Source organism: Equus asinus, chromosome 6 (genome assembly GCF_041296235.1).
Source record: "Equus asinus isolate D_3611 breed Donkey chromosome 6, EquAss-T2T_v2, whole genome shotgun sequence".
Taxonomy (NCBI): domain Eukaryota; kingdom Metazoa; phylum Chordata; class Mammalia; order Perissodactyla; family Equidae; genus Equus; species Equus asinus.
In genome coordinates, this window is record NC_091795.1 from 44,941,296 (window position 1) to 44,968,939 (window position 27,644).

The 27,644-nt window shown below is 39.6% G+C and overlaps 2 protein-coding genes across 11 annotated transcripts in view; one reads left to right on the forward strand and one right to left on the reverse strand.

Moving 5' to 3' along the window:
- The window catches only part of APLF (aprataxin and PNKP like factor), a 91,246-nt gene extending 75,671 nt beyond the window's left edge, over window positions 1-15,575 (reverse strand). Inside the window, exons 1-2 of one of the 5 annotated variants that reach the window (XM_070512020.1) lie at window positions 15,177-15,289; window positions 11,942-12,058 (exon numbers count right to left, since the gene is read on the reverse strand). Coding sequence is in view for 4 of the 5 variants with exons in the window: in XM_014836747.3 (XP_014692233.2) it covers window positions 15,177-15,272 (96 nt within the window). In the remaining variant the exon portion in view is untranslated. Of the gene's footprint in view, window positions 1-11,941; window positions 12,059-15,176 lie in introns of all 5 variants that reach the window. The other 4 variants (XM_014836747.3, XM_044772603.2, XM_070512018.1 and 1 more) reach the window with 4 other exon arrangements.
- A 103-nt stretch (window positions 15,576-15,678) lies between these two features.
- Window positions 15,679-19,473, forward strand: FBXO48 (F-box protein 48). Of its 6 annotated transcripts, none has more exons than XM_014836749.3 (4): window positions 15,679-15,801; window positions 16,526-16,640; window positions 17,669-18,326; window positions 18,824-19,473. In XM_014836749.3, exons 3-4 carry the CDS (start codon window positions 18,021-18,023, stop codon window positions 18,983-18,985), a joined length of 468 nt encoding a protein of 155 aa, XP_014692235.1. In that variant the 5' UTR covers window positions 15,679-15,801; window positions 16,526-16,640; window positions 17,669-18,020; the 3' UTR covers window positions 18,986-19,473. The 6 variants fall into 6 exon arrangements, with proteins under 6 accessions (XP_014692235.1, XP_044628542.1, XP_014692236.1 ...); XM_044772607.2 differs by having other exon boundaries at window positions 17,983-18,326; XM_014836750.3 differs by having other exon boundaries at window positions 15,683-16,137.
- Window positions 19,474-27,644: the final 8,171 nt, after the last annotated feature.

Here is a 27,644-nt window from a genome sequence, read left to right on the forward strand (position 1 = left end):
ACACTAGCAAGAAAAAGATATTTTAAATAATATAAAAGCATAGTGTGACCTCTAGTGGACACACAATTCCACAACAGCGTAATTTCATTGCAAACTGCATTTTGATAGAATACCAAAAAAACTGTTTTTTTTAAAGAGTCTTTGAAATTAACATCTTTCAGGCATTTAGCTATAATTGTCCCTTTTAAGTTATATCTCTAAACAAGTAAGCTACTGATGGGGCTGAGAGCAGGCCGCTCCAAGGTGTGGCACTCTGGTATGCGGACTATTTTGAGCTGAAGACAATGAAGCCTCAAAAGACCCAGAAAGAGCATCTGACCTTCCCCCAAGCTGCCTAAAGAAATTTAAAATAAAGGTTGTCTCCAGGACAGGCCATCACCGTAGATAACTATCTAGGACACTTGCGGGGATCCTTGCTAAGTCCACTCTTATCAAAGTCCTGCTTATCAAACTTCTGCATTCCATCTCTATGACGATTGTCTTCCCTTGAAGCCCCAGATCACTATGTGCTCCTTGTCCATAGCTGAGGGTACTTAAACGGGTGGACTCAGCCAGATGGCCGAGTTACTCAGTTTACCCTGAGTTTCTCCCATGTATACATGCTATTAAATTTTGTTTGATTTTCTCTTGCTAACCTGCCTCTTTGATTATTTGACCAGCCATAAGAACCTTGAGGAAAAGCAGTGGTGGGGAATTCTCCCACTTCCCCAACACTACAAAATAAGAATTTATGTTTTCTCAATGGGAAGCTTAAAGGTTTAACAAATTATCATTAAAGTTTATTTTAATTCCAGGATGGGGTGGGGCAAGTAGGGGGTGGTTGGGAGGTAGGTCACAATTAGATTATCCTAAAACTCTGATGACCTGCTTTATTTAACAGCAATCACTGCTCCTTGTGCAGAGTCAATATCCATACATTCTCACTAATACATTAACTGTAATACCAATTATTTACCAAGACCAAGGACCCTTCTACATATATCATGTATAATCTTTTTTAGTCTTCACAACCTGTGGAGAAGACACTATTGTCTTTATTTTATAGGTGAGAAATGGAAATGCAGAGAAGTTAAGCAACTACTTAAAGTTACACAGCCAATAAGCCACGGGACCAGGATTGGAACCCAAGGAATCTGATTCTAGAGACACCTTTTGCTCTTAACACTGTACTAACTCTCTCACTATCATCATGTAAAATATCATTTTGTAAATTATTTACCATGAGCTTAACTGTCTAAACTAGAACATACTAAAGAACTGGAAATAGGCAGAATAGCTATTTAAGAAGCAAGTAGACTTTCTGAGAAAGAGGCCTTCAGGTTTTCATTAGTTCCTGTTTATTCTAATGTCTTACCCAAGTCTAACAAGACATGTTATCTGAATTCCCAATTCTCTATTCACAGCAGATAATAAAGTGGATAGGGTTGAGTAGGCGGTGCCATGATGACGGGGGGGGGGGGGGGAAGACTGATGTCGGTCTGCAAGTGGAAGAGAAAGCCTACAGAAAAGCAAAGAAACCCAAGGACTCAAAGAGTACACTGGCTAGAGGCTATTGAGAGCAGGGACAAATGGCATAGCATAGTTCAAAAAGGGTACTAAAGGCTTACCCGAGTTTACTGATTGATTATCAAGAGTCACCAGGTTTAAATAAAAACTTCACGTGAAAGTCAGACATTTCGCATCTTAGAGAGCCATCCAAAAAGTTAAAATCGAGGAATTCCAGTTTCCTGTCGAATAATTATAGCCACCTAAATTTTAATCGCACCACGCATTCTCCAAAAAATTAGAGATCAACAAATAGAGCAAATAAAACCACCTATATCCCATATCGGCACTACTAGGAGACAGATTGCCACAAACTCTAATGTACATGTAAGAGGGGAAAGAAACACCAAATGCAGAAGATCAAGCGTCAGGACCTACGTTGAGAGAGAAAGTCAGGTAGCAAGTGGGAGGACCAGAGAAGAGAGGGAGTGAGAACCTGGGGTGGTGGGGCACAGGCAATATCACTCCTAGAAAAGAAGTCACACCATGAGAAGGAAGTGCTGACAATGCCTCTCACATCCAGCAGTTCAGAGGGCCAGCAACATGGGGAACAATCTGGACATCAATATGAATAATGATAATAATGGAATATAGCACACTGAATACAAAAATAATCCATGAGTTCACACTGAACTCAAGAAAGGGGCTGGGGCTAGAGCTGGGAGGAAAAGCCTTTCTTTATAAAAGAATGCCAGCTAAGGTCTAAGAAACGATCAAACCAGGAAATCACTATTCTGTAATACCAATGTAATACCTGGCTCAGTAAAGGATCAATGGATGCCAGCTTTCAAGCGAAAGCTTGATGGGAAGTAGAATATTCGTGACATCTCAAAGCACCACTCCACGGATTATTCACAAAGGGAAGTGTCTTCACTGGAGAAGTCTGACAGACACCATCTTCCCCAAGCAACCACACTTAACATCATCACCAACAGGACAAACTGATGGCTGGGCCTCCTGATATGCTGCTGAGTCCACATCACCTATGGACTATTCTTGCTCAAAATGTTTAACCTGAATCTAATTATGTGGAAACAATCAGACAAATCAAAACTGTGGGCATTCTATGAAACAACTGGCCTGGAGACCTAACAGCATTAATGCCACGAAACAACAGTTCTAGATTAAAGAAGATATTTGACAGGATCCTAAGTTTTTAAAAAAATGCTGAAAAGGACATTATTGGAGAAGTTGGGTAAAACTGAACACGGAATATTAAAATTTATTATACAAATACAAATTGCTCATGTGATAGTATATATATATATTATATATATGTTATATATATAATATATATACACACACACATATTTTACTTACATAGAAATGCCCTTGATCTTAGGTGAAACATGTTGACATATTTAGGGATGAAGTGCCATAATGCATGCAATGTACTTTCAAATGGGTTCAGGAGAAAGACAAAAACAAATTGTGTGTGTGTATATATATATATACGTATTTGTGTGTGTGTGTGTGTAGGTAAGTATGAGAGAGAGAGAGAGAATAAATGTGCCAAAATGTTAACCATTAATTAACCTAAGTTAAGGATATATAGGTGTTCATTGTACTGTTCAACTTTTCTACAGGTCTGAAATCTTTCAAAATGAAAAGATGAGGGAAAAATAGTTAAAATTTCAAAAATGCTACTTATAAGGGTTATCATCAACTTATCTAAAAAATGTTGTGTACATGATTGCTAAATAACATGACAAAAGAAGTGTAATTCTATATATAGACTTTGCCGTAAAATTAACAAGGCTCTTTGTATTAGTTATATGTAATTAAAAAAAAATTTCTTTGATTTAGACTAGGCACAACAAACTGGCAGCCAATAAACCATAAATCACTCACCCACTGCTTTCTCTAAATTTTTACTTTGAAGATTATATGTGCCTCCACCTCACCACAGTCCCCAGCACTCCTATCATCCTCCACAGAGCCCACTTCACTCTTTATTGCACTCCTGGCCTCTGCAGGCATTTGAATTAGCAACTCATGATTTAAAATACACCTATACGTTTTAGATGCTAATTCTTCACACTGACACTGTGTACCAGATGCTTCTAGTTGCTTAATCAATATCTATTCATTTATTCCTTCATACTAATATTAATCCAACTTTATTTAGGGTAACCATATACTCAGTTAAAAATATCCAAACGCCCAGAATTCCTTGTAGCTATGGATGGCCAAGTGACATAGTTCCAGCAAAGGATATAAGAGGGAATGTGTATTAACCAATTTTCTAGTGTCTATATCTGAGGCTTTGATATGTGGGGCCTTGCTGACTAGAAGGACTACCCTATTCAGAGTCATAGGATTCTCAGACAGTACCCATCTTACCGGCAAGTGCACCTTCCATTTGCAAACGAACCAATCCAAAGCCCTGCCAACAATCATGGCTTCACCTGGCTCTCACACCGCCCCAATCACCCCAGCGCTAGGCATCTGACTACTAGCAGCAGCATCTACAGCCCAGAGCCCCACAGAATTATTCACACGAGACCATCCTAAACCTGCTTGCCCGGCCTTGCTCATTCATTCCTGAGAAAACCACAACAAAGGTTTTCCTGCAGTTTGCCTAAGCTCTCTGCCTTCACCCGACCTCATGTGGCCCTGTAGGGCACGGTGTGCTCTTTTTTCTCTTGGGAACTGTATTAAATTATCTTTTCAACGCTGAGTATCTCCTCATCTGTTGGCCTCACCACACCTGAACCAAACAACAAAATCTACATTTTAAAACAGGGTGGAGGGGCCGGCCCGGTGGCACAGCTGTTAAGTTCCCACAGTTCCCACGTTCTGCTTCGGCAGCCCGGGGTTCACTGGTTCGGTCCTGGGTGCAGACTTATGCACTGCTTATCAAGCCACGCTGTGGCAGGCATCCCACATATAAAGCAGAGGAAGATGGGCACGGATGTTAGCTCAGGGCCAGTCTTCCTCAGCAAAAAAGAGAAGGATTGGCAGCAGATGTTAGCTCAGAGCTAACCTTCCTCAAAAAAAAAACAAACAAAAATCAAAAACAAAACAAGGTGGAGCTTCTGGAAAGATTATTGTCTTCCTGATAACAAGGGATAGGCTCAACTGGCATGCACCTTTCGCCCTCTGCCTTTCTCCTTTCTTCCTACTTAAATGTGACACCTCAAGGTACAGCAGCCATCTTATGACCAGAGGCATGAAAACTACTTGCAAAGGCCGACCAAGGATGAGCACAGAAAAGCCTGTGCCTTGCGTAGCTGCACCAGCCCTGGACTGACTGCCGCTGAAGTCACAGAAGTTACAGAAGAAAAATCAATTTAATTAAGCTATTTGTCACATTTCTGTTACTTGCAGCCAAAGCAGTTATAGTTAATACACATTAACAACTGTTATATTGATACTAGACATCTAATAACAAATTCATTTATGTTCAGCCAGAGGAGGACTAGTAGAAAACAGAAAAGCTAACTAAATTGAACATTTAAGTACAAGAACACTTTTTAATATTAAAAGCACTGCAGAGCACACAGCAGGAGCTTAGAAAAGAAACCCTGAGTAGTAGCATGCATGCTGAAGGACAACGCTGAAAACACTCCTCTTCTCCGTCAGCAACAGCTAAAATGATAGCAATTTTTCTTCAGATACCATAGAAAAAGTCCTTTTTACTTGAATTTTTCATATTGTTTCTTAAATGGGGACAAGGTTCTCTTGCTTTCATAACACTTTTGTGTTGATACAATGTGGATCCCTTGTCTTTGATTTTCTGGTTTTGAATTGAATGTTTCATGTACGTACAAGTCCCTTCTCCATATTTAAGACATGAAGTTTTGTGCTAGAAGAAAAGATGAAGACATGAAAACATAACTATTTGTGATTTGTTCGTCAAATATTTGGGGCATTTACTGAAATCAAACAAAATGAAGATTTTCTTATGCCTCCAGTAGAAATGCTTAGATGTTTTGAATCAAGGTCTCTGACTTATTTGCTTACTATTTCCAAAATTCTAAAAATAAAAAACACACCTGAATAAAGTAAAAGCAGAAAAGCTACCAGATCTTGAAATAGATAGAACAGAATAGTACCTTTCATTCATTTTTGCCTATATACAATATTTACTGAAAAACCAACACCCGTTAATTTTTCTTGAAATGTTTTCCTAGAGAAATTTCTGAATATCATAGACAGGTATAATATATCTCATGAATTAAATGTTCCCATTTAGCCTGCTTCCTATGAGTGTAAAAACAGAGAAGAAGAGGTTTGTTTATTTTTTTTAGTATAAACTACATAACACTCCAAGGGCTAAGGTAATAAAAATTTTCTTGTACAATATAATTTACAGTGCTTTCACACAAGATTATCTAGTATTCTCTATGAAGAACAGAAAACTAAAAAGTAGCTAAGTTCAAACTTTCATGGTAGAGAAAAATAGAAAATCATCTGGTATGGGATTTGAGCCTGTATTATGAGAAAATACATAAACCTAAGGAAACATGGCATCTATTTTAGGCATAATTTGCATAAAATTCTCTCTTTAAACTGTGTGTGTATGTGGCAAGTAAATAAAATCTAAAACTAAGACCCGAATTGAATAGACTAGTTACTGTAAACCAGTCGACAAACCATAAAATGTTCTTATCTAAAGTGCTTCCCAGTTGTATGAGGCCCAGCACACAATCCAGAGCTCAGTCATCAACACTTGAGACACCACAAAGAATACTAGATGATGTCGATCCTAGTCCTCAACAGAGCGAAAGTTAGTTGATACATAATATTTAACATTATTGCACCTGCAATGTACCAAAGTCCAATTTCTGATATTAAGAAAGGACAAGTTTGAGGAAATGAATTTTATTTTGGCCAGAGGCTCTCTAGTCAGACTCCAATTTATGAATAAGCTCTCTTTAAAAGGTTATTAATATACTGGATGTGAAGTGGTCTTTGAAACTTGTGAATATACTTTCCCATAAGAATAACGCTGTAAATAGTAATTAGGTTATTAGGCTACCTCACAAACACCTATCTAATCCACAATACTGATGAAACATGGATCATTTAGATTTTAAAAAGTCAAATCCAATAGCTTCTGAGCTCCGAGTTCAAGGTTGCTGAATTGTTAGCCAATATGACAGAATTGTGCTGACGATGCCAATAAAATTTCACCTCACCCAACCTGTTTGGCTTGCAATACTGCTTGCATTATGAATGCTGTACAAATATGAGAAAGTCACCCTCAGCATTAGTGTAAGAGAGGTAACATAGTGAGTGAAAACATCAGCAGAGCTTAGGAAGACAAAACCGAGTTTAAATCCCCAAGTGGGACTTTGGTAAATTAGTTTCCAAATACTTACTTTCTTAGTTCGGTTCAGCAGACATTTCTTAAAGACCTGATGTGTGTCAAGAGTTCTACTTAGTGTGTCTAAAAGTGGGTTTCAATTCTGGTTCTGCAAAAGAATCATCTTCAGAGATTTTAAAAATACGGATACTGAGATATTTCATACAAAATCAAATTACCAGAAAAAGGAGCTCAGATAGAGGTATGGAGATAGGTGAGAGGATGGCATATTCAGGTTGAGTAGTATATGGGAGACAATAATATGGTGATTTAGAAATCAATATATATATGAAAAGTAATTCACTACACACTTATTAGAATGACCAAAATACAAAACACTGACAACTCAAAAAGCCAGTGAGGATGTGGAACAACAGAAACTCTCATTCACTGATGGTGGGAATACAAAAAGTATGGTCACCTTGGAAGACAGTCGGTAGTTTCTTACTAAACTGACCACACTCCTACCATACAGTCCAGCACTGGCACTCCTTGGTATTTACCCAAATGAGCTGACACCTTACATCCACACAAAAATGGGCACATGGATGTTTATAGCAGCTTTATTCATAATCGCCCAAACTCGAAAGTGACCAGGATATCCTTCAGTAGGTAAACGGATAAAGCGTGGAACATCCAGACAATGGAATATTACTCATCACTAAAAAGCCATGAAAAGATATGGAGGAACTTTAAACACATATTACTAAGTGAAAGAAGCCAATCTGAAAAGTCTACATATACAAACACTATGATTTCAACTACATGATATTCTGGAAAAGGTAAAACTGTGGAGACAGTAAAAAGTTCAATAGTTGCCAGGGGTTGGGAGGGGAAGGAAGGATGAACATACAGCACAGAGGATTTTTAGGGCAGTGGACACATTCTGTGTGATACTACAATGGTGGACACATGTCACTATATGTTTGTCAAAACCTGTAGAACACACACCAAGAGTAAACCCCAGTGTAAACCATGGAGCTTGGGTGACAATGACATGTCAATATAGGTTCATTAAATATACCACTGTGGTACGGGATAGTGATAGTGGGGGAGGTTGTATGTGTACGGGGGCAGAGGGTATACAGGAACTCTCTGTACTTTCTGCTCAATTCTGCTGTGAACCTAAAACTGCTCAATAAAATAAAGCCTATAAAAAAAAAAACCAATATGGGGGCCAGTCCAGTGGTGCAGTGGTTAAGTGTGCACGTTCTGCTTCAACAGCTCGGAGTTCGCCAGTTTGGATGCTGGGTGCAGACATGGTACTGCTCAGCAAGCCATGCTGTGGTGGGCATCCCACATATAAAGTGGAGGAAGATGGGCACGGATGTTAGCTCACGGCCAGTCTTCCTCAGCAAAAGAGGAGGATTGGCAGCAGATGTTAGCTCAGGGCTAATCTTCTTAAAAAAAAACAAAACTAATACATACCATAAAAGCAATGTCTGTAAAAGTTAAACAGGATCATTGATGTAATGTGATTATCCCACAAGATAGGTGGCACTTATCTAATTATCCAATATGCCATATACTTTTGAATCTTGGAGACTTAAATCATACATTCATTTAGCCTGATGGGCCCTTCCCTCCCAACCTCCCACTCACCACCTACCAATATTCTGTCCTAACACTTCAAAATCAGTTCAATAAGTCACTGAGTTCCTGAAGCCCTCTCTGACCCGTCATCTTAATTGTGGGTTCCTTCCTATACCTCTCTGCATCATGTAACATCCTTCTGTTTGGCTCATGGTATTGAAACAAAACTTTTAATGAAATGTGACCTTTTTCTTTTTCTTTTTTTCTTCTTCTTCTTCTCCCCAAAGCCCCTCCCAGTACACAGTGTATACCCTAGTTGTGAGTGCCTCTGGTTCTGCTATGTGGGACGCCGCCTCAGCCTGGCCTGATGGGCGGTGCCATGTCCGCACCCAGGATCCAAAGTGGTGAAACCCCGGGCCGCCGAAGCATAGCACACGAACTTAAACCACTCGGCCACGGGGCCAGCCCCTAAATGCAACCTTTTAAAAATCAGAGGTTATATCTAAAAACCCAGATTTCTTACTGCTCTTGAAAAAAATGATATGACACTGTTACCAGGTGGGAATGGGGGTGAGTAGCAGGGACTATATCACAGATCCCTCTCCTAGCGGCCTCCCCAATACTAAGGCAGTTGTCACTTATAACACTGCTGTCATTCATCATTGTCCCTGTGTTGTTTTTCTTACTCCCTCCCACTTCACTCAATCAAGGTGCCTGCCTGGCTCCAGTCTCCATTTGAGGTTGTAACCACCGTTTGTTTACTTGCTTCTACGCCTCTCACACCTACAAAACTGCAAGTTTCTTGAGAGCAAGGACTTGTTTCTCTTTCATCCTTCCCATCAGATCATAGTATACATTTATCAACTATTTTCTGAATTTACTAAATTACTGGTCAAGAAAATTGGAAAAATCTTAACACAATCCTTCATGAACGTTGATCCTTAAGCTTCAGCAGTTGGAAGCATTGCTTCTTTACTATGTTTAAATTCACTTCAAAACTCTAAGATATCCTTTTTACACCTAAGTTACAAGTAGCCTCTTTTTGAGAGTTGGAAGAGTAAGAGGCTGAGAGCCGGAAAAGGAATAGATTGTGTGTTGAAGGCCTACTATGTGCCAGGCATTGCACTAGACTCAATAATTAAGCGAGGAAGGGGCAAAACCCAGCAGCTAGGAATATACGGCACACCCCTAGGGACAAATCTTGTTGGACTAGGTAGCACCAGCATTCCAGGACAGCATGTCGACTTCTGCAACAAGCAGGACAGTACAAAGTTGCCAGGCTAGGGAGTGGTTACTTTGTGTAAACTTTGGGGAGTGCTTACAGCATTCTTAGAAGTGGGGAACTGATGCCCCCTGAAGAGTCCGTACTACAGTCCATGACTATCTCCATCCCCAACTTCGGGCCGCTTCTCTTTTTCATTAAAGCAGTCGATTCAATTACATCTGCCTTTAGGAAGTCTCACTAGATAACCTGGTGCTGTTCTATTTCCTTGGAGGAAAACAGATCATAAAGAAATGTGTCATATAATTCCTGCTATCAAAACAAAATAAGGAAAATCTGAAATCAGAAACAGCAGTTTTCATTCGAGTGTAATCAGCTTTTTTTTTTTAAGATTGGCACTGGAGCTAACATCTGTTGCCAATCTTCTTTTTTCTGTTCCTTCTTCTTCTCCCCAAAGCCCCCAGTACATAGTTGTGTATTCCAGTTGTGGGTCCTTCTAGTTGTGGCATGTAGGACACCACCTCAACACGGCTTGATAAGCAGCACCATGTCCACGCCCAGGATCCGAACCCACGAACCTCTGGGCTGCTGAAGTAGAGTGCTTGAACTTAACCCCTCGGCCACTTGGCTGACCCCTGTAATCAGCTTGAATTAAAGGAAAACCATAAAGTAAATAATTAGGTTTAAAGGTACTCTTGCTTGAGATGCTGTATATATTATAAAATATTTTTTAATTAAATTTTTTATTTAAGATAGTTGTAGATTCACATGTAGTTGAAAGATATGATACAGAAAGACCTCTGGTGCCTTTTACCCAGTTTCCCCTAGCAGTAACATCCTACAAAACTACAGTACAGGATCACAACCAGATACTGATTTTGATACAGTCGAGATACAAAACATTCCCATCACCATAAAAATCCCTCACGTTGCTGTTTTGCAGCCATACCCAATTCCCTCCTGCTCCTCTCCTCGCTTTTTTAAACCTGGAAACCACTAATTTGTTCTCCACTTTTATAATTTTGTCACCTCAATGTCATTACATAAATGAAATGATACAATATGTCACCTTTGGGATTGACTGTTTTCACCCTGGATAATTCCCTGGAGACTCATCCTGCTGTAGAACCTTTTACTTATTGGTGAAGATCATAAAACAGAATTACAACCTAGTAAAGTAACTAAAGACCTTGGATTTGCTGATGATGCACACTAAAGCAAAAGGCGCCAGAAAAGTAAACTTCACCGCACTCTCTTATCGACAAGTGTTTTTCTGCCACTGTAGAGGCATAAAGACATTCTCGTTGTCAAACTGTTTTACTACCATGACTGTTTTACACACTGGAATTACAAACCTTCGTACTTGTGTGGCCATGAAGGTTTGTGAAAGTTGTCTCCAAAACACATGCTAGTTAAGTAAGGGAGCTTAAAACCCATCCTTAGTATTGTTATCGTTTGAAACAGCAGCTCTCCTGTCGAGTTTTAACAAATGCAGAGAAGAAACACACGTGTTTCTCAGCTCCAGAATCTTAAAAACCATAAGGTGATCTGTTTGTTCTTCCAATTTTTCCTTCAATGCATTTAGGATATCGTTCATAACCACTTCTAATATCTGCCAAACCTGGCAAGAGAATCTTATCACTGAATGATTATTTGAAAAGGAAAAGCAAAATCCTGACCAGATAATTGATTAACTTTCTACTCCTTACCAGGAACAACAGAAAACAAATAAGTCATCTCACATTAGTAAGCCTGTAACACAAAGATCAAAATAATGAAAGAGTCTGCAACATGTTGCCACGTTTATAAAACACAGGCCCAAAATACATCGATCTTTTAACCAGATTCACATGATTCTGTGTTGGTGATACAACTTGTCAAGCAAATCAAAACTCATTAGTCATTTCTGGATGAAGTGCATACTCTGTTAAATTTCTAACTTAGAGAGAGAGAGAGAGATACAGAGAGAAAAGAGAGAGAAAGAGAAGGAAAACCTCCCAGGCAGTTCCTTCAAATGTTTGTATAGGTTAATAAACTATGGAGAAAAGTAACAGAATGCTATTTAAACATTTAAGTAATTACTTATCCAGCAAAAAAATAAACAGCAGGTGAACTTCCACTTTCTCAATAACCTTACTCCATACATGTACATACACACACATACACACAGACCCCTTTAGGACATGCTTCCCCATCACAAACTTGAACTATCACTCCTTTTCTTGCTTCGAGGAGGGTCCTAAGGCTAACACCAGTGGCTCCATTTAGACACTGGAGGTTAATCAGGATAATATTCCACACTCCTTACTCCCTGCTATTAGTTCACTTACACAGGTTTGTCTCCACAGTCCAAGAGAAAACTCCTAGAGGGCAGGCACTCACGTCTCACTCATCTTTGTACGCTCCACAGTGCCAGGGTCTGCAAACTGTGCTGCACAAAGTGGGCACTAAACAAGATATGATGCATGTTATGAAAGAATATATATGTATTTAGGGAGAGATCTACAAAATTCCTGAATGTTACAGGCAAATTTTCTAACTCCTAAATATCCAAAAGAGGATGGAGAATATAGAACTTAAGACACTGTGTGTCCAAAAACTTACGTGTGCCCTTTAAATAACCAATCTATGGGTCAATTATCTCATCTAAACAATGAGGATGATAACAGCACCTAACTCATAGGGCTCTGAAAGGATTAAAGAAGTTGGTATATGTAAAGTCTTTAAATCAATGCTTGAAACACTACACACTACATAAGGGTTAGCTACTGATATTATTGAAAAAGACTATTACAATAAAAGTAAGGACCACAGAGTCCCATAAAAAGGGCCAAAAGTTTAAAAGAAATTATTCTAGAAAAGATAAAGATCATCCTCAACAAAATATTAGCAAATCGAATACAACAACACATTAAAACGATCACACACCACGATCAAGTGGGATTTATTCCAGGGATTCAAGGATAGTGTAACATCTGTAAATCAATCAATGTGACAGATCATATTAACAAAATGAAGAATAAAAAACACATGATCATTTCAATAGATGCAGAAAAAGCAATAGATAAGACTCAGTATCCATTTATCATAAAAACGCTGAATAAAATGGGGATAGAAGGAATGTACCTCAACATAGTAAAGGCATATATGACAAACCCACAACTAACATCTTATTCTATGATGAAAAACTGAAAGCTACCCCTCGAAGAACAGTAACCAGACAGGATGCTCATTTTCACCACTCTTAATCAACATAGTATTGGAAGTCTTAGCCAGAGCAATTAGGCAAGAAATAAAAGAGATCCAAACTGGAAAGGAAGAAGTGAAACTGTCACTATTTGCAGATACATGATTTTATATATAGAAAACCCTAAAGAACCCACCAAAAAACTATTAGAAATAATAAATGAATACAGTAAAGTTTCAGGGTACAAAATCAACATATAAAAATCCATTGCGTTTCTATACACTAACAATGAAATAGCAGAAAGAAATCAAGAATATCATCCCATTTACAACTGCAACAAAAAGAATAAAATACCTAGGAATAAATTTAACCAAGCAGGTGAAAGACCTGTACAATGAAAACTATAAAACACTGTTGAAAGAAATCAAAGAAGACACAAAGAAATGCAAAGATATTCCATGCTCTTGGATTGAAAGAATTAACAGTTAAAATGTTCATACTTCCTAAAGCAATCGAGAGAGTCAATGCAATCCCCATCGAAGTGCCAATACCACTTTTCATGGAAATAGAACAAAGAATCCTAAAATTTATATGGAACAACAAAAGACCCTGAATAGCCAAAGCAATCCTGAGAAAAAAGAACAAAGCCAGAGGCATCACACTCCCTGATTTCAAATTTAGTACAAAGCTGTAGTAATCAAAACAGCATGGAACTGGCAGGAAAACAGACACACAGATCAATGGAACAGAATTGAAAGTCCAGAAATAAACCCACACATTTATGGACAGCCAATTTCTGACAAAAGAGCCAAGGGCATACAATGGGGAAAAGAAAGTCTCTTCAATAAATGCTGTTGGGAAAACTGGACAGCCTGATGCAAAAGAATGAAAGTAGACCACTATCTTACACCATACACAAAAATTAACTCAAAACAGATTAAGGACTTGAATGTAAGACCTGAAACCATAAAACTCTTAGAAGAAAAGATAGGCAATACCCTCGTTGACATCGGTCTTAGCAGCATTTTTTTGAATACCACATCTCCTCAGGCAAGGGTATAAAAGAAAAAATAAAGAAATGGGACTACATCAGACTAAAAAGCTTCTGCACAGCAAAGGAAACCGTCAACAAAACAAAACGACAACCTACCAATTGGGAGAAGATATTTGTAAATCATATATCCAATAAGGGGTTATATCTAAAATATATAAAGAACTCATACAACCACAAAAGAACACCAGGTTAAAAAATGGGCAGAAGATCTGAACAGACATTTTTCCAAAGAAGATATATAGGTGGCCTACAGGCACATGATAAGATGTTCAACATCCCTAATTATTAGGGAAATGCAAACCAAAACCACAAAGAGAGATCGTCTCACATGGGACAAAAAGCAACAGGTGTTGGAGAGGATGTGGAGAAAAGGGAACTCATACACTGCTGGTGGGAATATAAACTGGTGCAGACACTATGGAAAATAGTATGGAGGTTCTTCAAAAAGGTAAAAATAAAACTACCACATGATCCAGTTATTCCACTTCTGGGTATTTATCCAAAGAACACGAAAACACTAATTCGAAAAGATACGTGTACTCCTATGTTCACATTTATTCACAATAGCCAAGACTTGGAAACAACCCAAGCGTCCAACAGCGGATGAATGGATGTGATATATACACACACACACACACACACACAATAAAATACTACTTAGCCATAAAAATTAGAAAAGATAAAATCTTGCTATTTGCAACATGGATGGACCTTGAGGGTATCATGCTAAGCAAAATAAGTGAAACGGAGAAAGCCAAATACCATGATCTCACCCTTATGTGAAAGGCAGATTGCTGGCTACCAGAGGGGAAGGGGGTGGAAGGAGGGCGAAAGGTGTAAATTGCACAAACAAAAAAAGATAAGATCAGACGTTGGCAAACCTTTTCTGCAAAGGGCCAGATACTAATACAGATACTGTGCCTTGTCAGGCCAAGAGGCAATATCCTCAACCCTTGCAGCAATTATTCTCTCTAAAGAGCTAACAGGTTTTTTGTTTGTTTATATTTTTAAATTTAAGATCCATTCTTAGTAAGTGGGCATATACAAAAACAGGCTGAATTTGGACCCATGGCCACAGTTTGCCGAGTCCTGGATAAGAGTACGATGATGATAACATAAGTCAGTGCTTTTTAAAGGCAACATAAGGAAACGTTGGTGAGTTGATTCAACGTGACTGTAAAACGAGCTGCCCCCAAACTTCTAAACTCCAGACAGGCAGGGCCGCCGTGATGGGGAATCGGGCCAGGACGCGGAGTGGGGCCTCGGGAGCCTGCAAGGACCTCGTTCGGCTCTCGGGTCCGGCCCAGCCCCATGCCACACTTACTCCCAGCAGCGGCCCGCGGCCGATCACCGTCTCCCCGGGCGCCAGGGCCACCCGGGGGCCGCCGTCCTGCGGCTGCAGCTCGAAGCCCCCAGACATGGCGGCGAGGATCAGACCCCTTGGCAAGGAGGTGGACCCCGCGGCCGTTTCCGCCTTCCATGGACAGGCGCGGGACCTACGCCGGCGCCCGGAAAAACACAGGGGGAGGGGAAGCAAAGACTCCGCTCAACTGCGTCCAGTCCCCGCGCAGCAGGAGACCCAAAACCAAGTCCAAGCCCCGCCTCCTCACTCCGACCAGTGACGCACCCTGGGATTCCCCCCTCACGCCGGCTCAAAATTATTGTTTAAAAGCCCCGGTTTAACTCCCCCACTCCTTCTCACCGCCCTCCCGTCCTGGAGGACGCCGGACCTTGTAGTCTCTGGCGCCTTCCTTCTCGTCCCTTGCCGAGCTGAGACGCCCTGGTAAAACTACCAATCCCAAAAGGCAGTGCGCGCTCCTCTCTGCGCCTGTGCGAAATCCGACTCAGCAAGACCGGGCTAGAGTGGGCGGGACGTAAGGCACCATGGGGAAAAATTCGAATTCTGCAGGATTTAAATCGCGAGAGGAGAAGTCGCTGCGGCCCAGGAGGTAGGAGGATTTTCCCTTCCCGCAGACGTCAGATGGGCACGCTCGGGGCCGCGGTCCTGGCGCCAGCGCAGCCTTCGCTCAGCGGCCCCGCGCTGCGGTGACAGTCGGTGCTGGCGGTTGTTATCGTTGTTCACTTGTCAGTGTCCGGTGTTTTTTGGACTGCGGCAGGTGCAGCCTGCGCGAGGCACGCAAGGAGGGTGGCTCAGAGCCCTGCGGGGTCCGGACCGGGTAGGGGCTCCCAGAGAACCGGGCAGCGCCCCTCCGTCTGCGCTGCCTCCAGACCTCTCCTTCTGTGTGACACCTGAAAGGGGGATGAGCTCCTACCTAATTAGAGAGGTAATTCAGCAAAATGTTCATAAAGAAGAAAGGGCAGAAGAGAGAGGGTTTTCAGGCTCCAGGCAAAACTGGACTTAGAAGAAAGGTGCCTAATAGGATTTTAGGAACTTCACCCAAGGCATCCCCGACTATTATACTCAAAAGCGTTGATCTGCCTCCGGTGGAGTAACTGTACCGGGAGAACGCATTCTATTCCCCAGTAAGATCCTGGGAGAGGTAACAAACATTTAAATGCACAGTAACTTTCTCCTAATATGAGATTCTTTTCAAGAATATGGTAGTTTGGCTTTGGTTTGTATTAATGGGGGGGGGGGGCGTGGCAAAACTTGCTCTTGATTCATGAACTCGTTTTTACCCGTTTACTTTCTTACTTCCCCAAACCCTCAAGAGGAAGTCCTCTGTCGAACTAGGACAGTAAAATTCTAACCACCTTAGCTAATTTGGATCGTAAAAAACAGATGAATGGGAGCAGCTGTGGTCTTGGCAAGTCCAGAAACATATAGGTGAGTAGCACATCTAGAAAGGGGAATTGTCATTAGCTGAGTTAACAGAAGTATTTAGCTGTGTCTTAAACCCCAGCTCCTGCACCGGAACCCCCTATTAGAAAAGCAAGTGCAAAATGGAATAAACTGATTTTAAGTAAATATGAGTTGTCTTTATGTGCAAAAATAGCTCCACGCTTTCAACTGATTGCAGAAACCTATACCATGCACCTTAGGTAAATTAGCTGAAACTGGACTTTAAATCTTTGGTCACATGCTATGCCTACCTGAATTATAAACATTGTTTATAGTTGTAAGTCACTGTTCCTTGATGGCCTCAGTAACTATTATCTTTAGTTCATAATTAACTTGGCATGTAGGATAACTTCAAGAGGCCCTTTTTTTTTTTGGGAAGATTATCCCCGAGCTAACATCCGCAGCCAATCCTCCTCTTTTTGCTGAGGAAGATGGACCCTGAGCTAACATCCGTGCCCATCTTCCTCTATTCTATGTGTGGGACGCCTACCACAGCATGGCTTGACAAGCTATACATAGGTCAGCACCTGAGATCGGAACCACGAACCCCCGCCCACCGGATGTGCAAACTTAACCTCTGTGCCACTGGGCTGGCCCCTCAAGAGGCCATTTTTAAAACACTAATCTTATAAATGAATTGAATATTTGAGACTTTGTATCACTATAACCCGGACCTCAACCTCTTGTCAATTTCAGATAGTATTTGTGTCAAATGAGAGCACTTACCTATTAGATACGAGTGGATAAACAATTCTTACATATGCTACTAAAAGGCCATCAGGTTTCTGCTTAAGTCACAAATTGTGGATGAAGAACTTAATGACAAGGCATCGGTTCCCATAGACAAATATTCAAGAGTTCAATAGAATTGAATCATACACATTTTCAAAAGTATTTTAATAAATGTTTGGAATCGAATGTATTCTCACAATAGTCATTTCTACTACTAAATTCAATAAAATATAGCCTGTGAAGAATCACTTCTCTTTTTTTTCCTCATTTCTCTTTTCTAGGTAATGTTCTTTGGGAGCAGAAAAATAAATGTTTAGAAACAAACCCATTTACTAAAAATATTTTAAAAGAAGAAGGGAAATAACATGTGTTGAGTGCTTCCCACGTGCAATGCCAGTGTGAGGCTGGATGTTTTTCACGTCATCCCTGTTAATCCTTGCAAGAACACACGGAAGAAGAGCGTCACTGGCCTCATTTTGCAGATTGAGAAACTCAAGAAAGTTAAAGTTCTTTAAATCATACCCAGAAAGTATCTGGCTCAGAGTAGGATCTATAGTCTGATCTGAAGAGACTAAGTTTAAACTTTGCCTTTTAGGTTACATATGAGAATATAATTTACACAAACATCAAGCTATGCAGAAAAACTCCAAGAGGAACAGTAATTCAGGAGTTTCTGACATAGAATTGAACTCTGTGGATGCTGACAAGGAAAAAAAAGAAAGTCAAAATAACTTTGTTGAACTGCTGCCTCCAGAAGTTACTTTTAAAATTTTCAGTCAGCTGGACATTCGGAGTTTGTGCAGAGCGTCAGTGGCATGCAGGAGCTGGAATTACGCAATAAGGAACAGCGACTCCTTATGGAAACCTCATTGCTTGACTGTACGGGCTGTGTGCCAAAGAGAAATAGATGATGATCAGAAAAGGGGTTATTCCTGGAGGGTACGTTTAATCTTTGTCGTCTACGGTGTTCTTGACAATATGGCAGTGGGTTTGAGCCAACTCTACCTTCTGCTTGGAGGATGTAGGATTCCATATACGGAGTGACATCCAGTGTGTGTTGACTTTTGGCATTCAAGTTGAATTATTATTCTTTTCCTGCAAACCACACTGTCCCCCATCCATCCTTTTGCAGTTTTTACATCCTGAATTCACGCATTTTTCTCTGTTAACCAGAAGGAAAGTGGCTACTTCTTTTCATCCCTCCTTATCCAAAACCCTCAGCAAACTGTGGTTCACTCTATCTCTGTATATATATATATATATATATATACACACACATGCATACACACACAGACACATTTATTAGTATGTGTGTGTATTAATGTAAATACTTGGTCTTCTTTTTGGACCTGTCAATCAGCTTCTCTAATTTCAAAGAAAACTCACTAACCAACCACCTACTACCTTCTTTAACGATGATGGTTTACCTCTTTCAGGTAATACTACTGAGGAATTACCAGAAGAGTAAAGTGAAACATGAATGGTTAAGCGGCAGATACAGCAACATATGTTCTCCTGTTAGCCTACCAGAAAAAATCATGTACCCGATGGATGCAGATACGTGGGGGGAAATTCTAGAAGCAGAATTGGAAAGATAAGCAGAAAAATCACAAACAGATCTCATAACTTCGAGAGTTTAAAACTAAAGACTCAAGTTGCAAAAAGTCTATCTTTATCCATTCATTTTTTTGTTCTCCTTTTTAATATTTAAAATTTAAAAGCAAACTAAGTGGAAAATATGTAAAAGTAAAGCTTTGTTTTTATTTTGCACTTTAGTAAAAAATATTTTTCTGGTTTTATTGTAATGTGGAAAAATCATGAAATGTTATTTATATGAGAAATACTATACTGATAAAGTGATTTCAAAATGTATTATTTCATGTGTTTGTATTAGTATATTGCAGTACTTTAATAAAGATAAGAGAGTTTGGCATTTTCTGCTTAATGATAATTTAAAAATTCAGGAAACCATTTGAAGACGCTGACTTAGAGATTCATTAAGTAGTAGACATAACGAGGCTCACAGGAAGACTACCTAAATGAAATTAATGGCAATATTTTTAAATGTATAATAAATTTTTATTTCAATGACAAAAATTTCCATTTCAGTGGAATCAGGTTGAATTGTCACACATTGAAACTATTTTAAAATGTATTTAAAAACTTGTGGTTTAGTTTAAAACTAATCTGACTAGAGGGGTAAAACTTGTGAGATTAAGGTCCTGTTACTTGCCTACAGACCTGGAATTGCTCTCAGGGACTGAAAATATATGGAAAGTTTCCAGAACACTTAACTGCCATCAGAACTGCCACACTCTTTTTCTTGGTAAAACTTGCTTTCTTTCTGACAGCCTTACAGCACCATCTAGTGTACTACTCGTAGATAACCGAGACAAAGGACTTGCAGCTCCTTTCTGTTTTCTCCACATTTAAAAGAAAGAAAAATATTATTTTAGAGAACCCTATATACCTGACTTTGTTAAAGTTTATAGTTTTCAGGGAACCTTTAGGTTTTGTTCTCTTTTTCTTAAAAGATGATCTAGTACTCACTATACCAAATTGTTCCTTCTGAATCTGTGGTCAGCACCATTGGAAAAAGTGCCTACAAAGAATTTTAGTTGGTATGGGGTTTTCTTCTGAAAGTGTGCTCTATAGTGCAAAAGATAAGAATCCAGGAAACCAGTATTTAACAAATAGGCAAATATCCGAAAGATGCTCCACTCTATACAAACTCCCTTTGTTGGATCTCGAAGGTGGTGACTGGTTGTCTCCCGCTATCTTCTTAGAGTCGGAAGGGGCCAGTGCGGTCTCTAGGACTATTTGGCAGTTCCCTCTATGGGAGCGTTCTTCCTCTCACCCACCATTAATTCTTTTCTTGGTAAACTCTTTTTTAAAACTCATCATCTTGACCTGGAAGCCGTCCCTAACTTCTCTTGTTCTGGATTAAGTGGTCCTCTTAAGGTTCCTGTAGTTCTTTGTGCATTACCACTCTCAAAGCGATCACGCTACTTTTAATTGTCTCTTTTATCTGTCTGTTTCCCCCTTTAGACTGCAACCTTCTTAATGGCAGGGACCATTTATTTATTTTTGTGCTCCCCAAACCTGGAACATAGTAGATATTCCATAAAGATTTGTTAAATTATTTCTATATTATTTATTTTAGCCCCACCCAGAATTTATAATAAAAATAATTTGCTATGTTGTTAGCAGACAAGATTGTATTGAAATGCAAAGTACAACCCATAAGATGTATGGGATGCTTAATATTAATGCTAATATATGAATAATTGTTCTAGTCTTCTCAAAAGGTATAAGAGAAAAATAGGAAAGTAGAAATGTTTTATTTTATTTTTTTGAATAAACACTTGAAAATAAATGTAACCCAAAAGTATCACGTATTATTTTTAATTATTGGGTCATCCCAATCAGTTTTAAGTATTCTTTTGCAAGTTATATGAAGAATCTTTAGTTTGGTTTTTTAGTACTGTAGCATTAAAATAACTTTTTATGTAATAAGTTATAAGCTATGATCACAGTCTATACTGAAAGGCAAGTTTGGGAACTTAATGATAAATTTTATGTTATGGACTTAGAATGAACTGTACAGTTATCAAACTAAGCCATTAGCTTCTGAGCACGAGTGGGTGGAGTAGAAGGAAGGAGTGCCGTCACTCAGATAAGACAGCACATACGGATACACAGTTTGTAAAAAGGCAAGATTATTGGGACAAAGTATTAAGGAATTTCCAACGGTGTTTAGTATTTAATCAGTTCAAGATCTAACGTTTTTGGTTTCTTTTTTAGAAACCTTTCTTTAGTTACTTCTAGTTTATAACTCAACCTTAGACTAGGACATAATCATCAATAAGATCTATGTGAATTTAAACTTTAGACCTTAGAATACTCATATATATACAAGGCTAATTTGAAAAATATACCCTAACCACTTTAATTTCATCTTTGCTTTGACTTTGTATAACATCTTCTCTCCAAAACTTCAAATGCCCCAATAATATTAAGATAAATGAGTAGTAACATCAGGAAATGATTTGGAAAGAGTGGTACATATGATCGAAAATCACACATTTTTATTTAAAGTAGAGTTGAAAGACCAAAATGATCAAATGGATGAAATTAGATCAACAAAGGACAAAGATGATCAATTATAACAGCCATCATTTATTTATTTATTTTTATTTTATTTTTTTCTGGCAGTAGTGCTGTTTTATTCAGAGAATAGTATGGAATAGCATGGGGACAGGACCCATGGGCAGTAAGAGCTGCAGGCATGGGTTGAGGGTAGGGCTAAATTTAAGGCATAGGTATGTGAGTTATCTCTTTACAAGGCAAAGGAAAGATTATGTAAAAAAGTCATTAAAATGTTATCAGAGCAGGTGGGGTCTGGTTATTGGATGGTCCTATAACTTTAGATAAGAATCAGATCGGATTAAGTCTGGATGTCCTTGCCTTCCCCATTAAGAGTTTCTAGAGATAAGGTCATCCTCCCCTCTTGCTGGTGCAGAGAGGGAGACACCCCTACAGATGGAGACCTCTCTTACAAATGGAAATGTCTCTTAACAAAGGACAAGTAAATTCCACTTTTCAGACCCTCTTTCCTGTCTGCAGTTTTCAAAAGTAACCAGCCCAAAATAATCCTCATCACCGGGGCCAACCCCACATGCGCTGCCTCCCAGCAGAGAGCTCCTTGTGCAGTGAGTGAGGCTCCAGGCAGGACCACAGCATCTCCCCATTCTGCAGGAGAGGCCACTGGGGCCAAGGGGCGGGGAGGGACTTGCTCGACATCCCATCAGCAAACAGCGAAGGAGAGCCCCCCTGGGCTGACCTCCACCTATTGCTACTTCTGTGAAGGCCAGGCCTGGTCAGCACCCCTGACACCTCAGACTCCCCACCCTATGGAAGCCCCCAGGCCGACCTGTGCCCTCCCCTCCCGGGGGCTACCTCACCACGCCAGACAGCCAGCCAGGGTCAAGGAGCAGGATAATAGCCATCATTTATTGAGTGCCTACTCTGCTACAAGCATTGTGCTTATGGGGGGGGGTGGGGGGGGTGGGACTATTACTTTATATCCATTTTATGGATCAGGAAACTGAAACTCAGAGAACGATCTTGTCTATCTGGTTCATTGCCATTCCCTGGCACCTACAAGAGAATGTAATACATAATAGGTACTCAACTAAATTTTATTGACTGAATTAAAAACTTCCTTGAGAATGAGTAGCTCAAATGAAGGAAACAAGAATGTTCCTCCAACTTTTTATTTTGAAAAATTTTAGACCCACAGAAAAGTAACCGTATGACAAAAAACTCTTTTGTATACCCTTCACCTAGATATACCAGTTGGTTAAGGTTTCCACATTTGTTTTATCATTTATTTTTGCCGAAGGATTTGAAAATAAGTTGCACAGTGATGATACTTCACCCCTAAATCCTTCAGCATGAGTCTCCTAAGAACAAGTACACTCTCCTATATACAATGTCGTTATCACATCTACGATTGTTTGTTAACTCAATAATGTCATCTGATTTATAATCCCTATTTAAATTTCCCCAATGGCCCCCAAAATATCTTTTATAGATTTTTTTTCCAATTCAGGGGCCAAACAAGGTTTACATATACATATGATTTTTTTTTTATGCCCCTTTAATCTCTTTTAACCAGAAGCATCCCCCTGCCTTTGGTTTTGTTTTTCAGGATATTGACCTTTTTTTTAAGAACTCAGCCTGGTTATCCAATAGAATGTACTGTAATTGACTTGTCTGATTGTCTCTTCATGATTCGATTCAGGTAAAACATTTAGCAATTATGCTGCATAGGTGATGTAATATACTTATTATTGCATCACATAAAGAAGCACATATCTGATGGTTCCACTATGTGAGTGAGGGAGTCTGATCATTTGATTGAGGTGGTAATCACCGAATCTCTCTATTTAAAGGGATATATTTCCATACAGCCAAGATTTCTTTTTTCTTTTTGCTTTTTGTTCTTTTTTCTTTTTTTTTTTTTGTGAGGAAGATTGGCCCTGGGCTAACATCCATTGCCAATCTTCCTCTTTTTGCTTGAGGAAGACTGTTGCTGAGCTAACATCTTGTGCCAATCTTCCTTTATTTTATGTGGGATGCCACCATAGCATGGCTTGATGAGAGGTGCTAGGTCTGCACCCGGAATCTGAACCTGCGAACCCTGGGCCACCAAAGTGGAGTGTGTGAACTTAACCACTATACCACTTCGCCAGTCCCAAGATTTCTTTCTTCGACAACCTGTTTCTAGAGTATTCTCATTTGGTTAACCCTATGCTAGTGCTTTATTAACATTATCTTGTTTCATCTTCACAATTAATTAGACTTTCAAATAACACAGGAAATCATCTCCAAGTTCTTTTTCAGACAATCTAAAATATAAATATCAAAGAAGATGTAAAGCCACTATTTAAACCCAAATCTCAGAGACCAAGCATTTTACCAGTAGAATATAGTGTCTTATAATTTTGACACTTAGTTCTTACACTGGGGCAACATGAAGGACTAACAGGGGACATCTCCCATTAAAAACATTGAGAAAATCTGTGGGAAATTACTATTAAATACATGGAACTTACATTTCCACTAATGGCAGAGCCGATAGTTCTGGCAAGCCTTCCTGCTTAGGACAACTTGAAAACCTGGGGGAAATAATTAATCTACTTGCAGGCATGATAGAGATAACAAGATAGTAAAGAAATATTGGAGCAGTTTCTGGGGAAAGAAAGAGAACCAGAGAGGGAAGCCTATGATTGAGGTTAATCTTGCCATGGGAGCATTTGACAATTTCTGCAAAAGCAGCTGAGGGATTAAGTAGATTTTGAAATCCTTTCAAGGCAATGAGGACAGCGAGTGGAATCTAGGACTCCCTAAGAGAAGGGGAGCTAGTAACCCCCTCCATAGTAATCTCCCTTTTTGGAGTTTGGACTGCAGAACCGCACCCTAGGAATGGGAGTGACCTGAAGTACATAGGGCTTCATGGGAAAACCGTGCACTTCAAAACATCTCAGTCTCTGAAACTGGACTCAGAGGATCCCAGAATAATAATGCCCTAGACACCTGGCAGAAGCAAAATAAAAAGGCCTCCTTGGAGAAAAATATCAACATTTTAGGCTTTCCATTTTCTCTATGAACACTTTTAAAAATCAATGTCTGATACACACACACACACACACACACAAGACGACACAATAACATGAATAGAAACAGAAAAACAGACATAGGAAAGGTCCACAGTTGGATTTATCAGACGAAGTCTCCAAAATAAAAAACTTTAATCAATGAGATAAAAGTCATGCTGGAAATTTCAGCAGAAAACTGAAAACAATAAAAAGAGCCAAATGGAAATTTTACAACTGAAAAATAAAATGACATATTAAGAAAGCAATAGATGGGGGCTGGCCCAGGGGCGCAGTGGTTAGGTTCAAACGTTCCTCTTTGGCGGCCCGGGGCTCACCGGTTCAGATCCTGGGTGTGGACATGACACCGCTTGGCAAGCCATGCTGTGGTAGGCGTCCCACGTATAAAGTAGAGGAAGATGGGCACGGATGTTAGCTCAGGGCCAGGCTTCCTCAGCAAAAAGAGGAGGATTGACAGCAGATGTTAGCTCAGGGCTAATCTTCCTCAAAAATAAATAAATAAATAAAAATAAAAAATAAAATGAAAGCAATCGATGGGTTTAACAAGAGAGTAAACCCACCTGAAGAAAGGGGAAAGCGTTAGTGACTCTGAAGACAGGTGCAAAGAAAATAATCCAGGATGAAGCAAGGAGAGAAAAAGGATGAAAAATACAGAAGACAAGAAAGCAGGAAAACATTAATAATAAAGTGAGAAGTTCTAATATATAGGTCAGTAGGGTCCAAGAAAATAAGGAGGGATAGAATGAGGCAGGAGCAATTTTGAATTGATGTCAGCTAAGCACTTCCTCAAGTTGATGAAAGACCTTGTCACAGATTCAAGAAGCCATACAATCTGCAAAGATGATAAATAAAAGATATACTCTCTAAGCTCTATCAGTAAATCTGCTGAAAAGTAAACACAGAGAGAAAAATGAAAGCAGTTCAAAAGAAAGGACCAACTACCCTGGATGAGCAATAATTCAATGGAATGGTTTCTTCTTAACAAGAAAAAGGAATGTTATCTTCAAAGAAACTTTCCAAAGAAGAAAACGACCAACCTAGAATTCTGTACCCAGAGGAAATCCTTTTTCGAGAAAGAAGGTAAAGCAAAGACATGCTCAGGAAAGAAAAACTTGGAGAGTTCTTCATATTTGAACTAAAGTATATAGTTAAAAGGGAAAAGGAATATATTCCCAGATTTCATCTGACTGGAGTGTAGGAAAGAATAGAGAGCAAGAAAAGTGGTAAATATGTGGACAAATCTCAATGAATATCAAATATAAGACAATAAATCTGCAAGCTTTAATATAGAGAGAGAATTAAAATACAGGATAACAATGGCATATAAGCAAGGAAGGGATGAATGAAATTAAAATTCAAGGTTCTTGCATTGTCTGAGAAGAGGGTAAAAAAGTCAATTAATGTTCTACTTTGAAAAATAAAGGGTATGTGAAGTAATCTCTATGGTAAACCCTGAAAGAATATTAATGGAATATAACTATAAGCCAATATATAACTACCAGGGTAAAATAAAATAATAAAAAATAACCGATGCAAAGAAGACAAGAAATGACAAAGGAACACAGGACAAGCAGAATAAATAGAAAACAAATAGTAAGATGAGAAATTTCAACCGCAAAATATCCATAATCACATTTAAAATAAATAAGCACACTAAACGCTCCAATGAAAAAATAAAGATATCAGACTGGATTTTTTTTTTTTGAGGAAGGTTAGTCCTGAGCTAACATCTGCTGCCAATCCTCCTCTTTTTTGCTGAGGAAGACTGGCCCTGAGCTAACATCCGTGCCCATCTTCCTCTACTTTATATGCGGGATGCCAACCACAGCATGGCTTGACAAGCAGTGCCATGTCCGCACCCGGGATCCGAACCGGCAAACCCCAGGCTGCTGAAGTGGAACGTGCCCACTTAACTGCTGCACCACTGGGCCGGCCCCAGATTTTTTTTAACTATATGCATTTTACAAGAAATACATCAAAACATAAGGATATAAAAAAGTGTGAAGTAAAAGGTTGGAAAACTATATGCTATGCAAACACCAACAAAAGAAAAGTTGGTGTACTTTAATATCAGGCAAATTAAACTGTAAGGGAAAATGCATTACTAGAGATTTTTTTTACAAAACTATACAATGATAAAAAACACAATTCACCATTGAGATTAATCTTTTTTCTATTTGTGTGAATTTAATAATACAGCATAAAAATATAGAAATAAAAAGTCAATTTATCCACAGGAACAAGTAGAAGAATCCATAATCACAGTATGAGATTTTATCACACCACTGTCAACAATTGATAGGAAAAAAAGACCAAGAAAGACAGTAAGGATATACAACAGCGTCGCTACTGCCTCAAATAAGTAGAAAAGCCAGACATAAAATAGAAAACATCTGCTGAAAGCATCAGAGAGCTGCTGAGGCAACCAGGACTAGAGGGACCAAGATTCTGGAGAAGGATGGACCTGGAGAGGTGAGCTGATCTTCTGCAGTTTTCTTTTCTCTGGAAGCATTTGGCAATTCCAGGTGGGTTGCCAAAAACCTGAGAGTCTGGGCTTTGTCAAGCTGGAGGGCCTTAGTCGGGAAGCAGGGAATCCAGGAGAGATGTGGGCGGTCTCAGGGGGGGCTGGAGAGACAAAAGTGAAGACTTGAGGGCTCACCTAGAAGGGAGAGGTGCAGCACCAAGTCCGACATGTGGCTAATTTTCTTAGACATTTGCCAGATTCTGAAGTTCTGCGGAATTAGAGGCTAAGAAGCTAAGCAGAGAGCCTCTGAGAAGCAGAGTGGAGTTTCTCCACAGTCTCACTCTGCTGAGGAGACAGTGAGGACCCACCAGAGGGAGGAACCCAGGTGAACAGCCCAGGCTCCCACTTTAACCCCTTAGAGGGCTCCACAAAAAGGACTCCAGCCTCAGTTCAGCTAAATCCTTCATTTGATTAAGGTGAGCAACCCCTCCACCTGGCAGAGGGCGGGTGAACCCTCTTTGGAGAAGATGACATCACCTGGAGCCCCTACAGGTTTTCACGTACAATGTCTGCATCCAGTAAAAAAGTATCAGGCCTGCTGAAGACAGAACC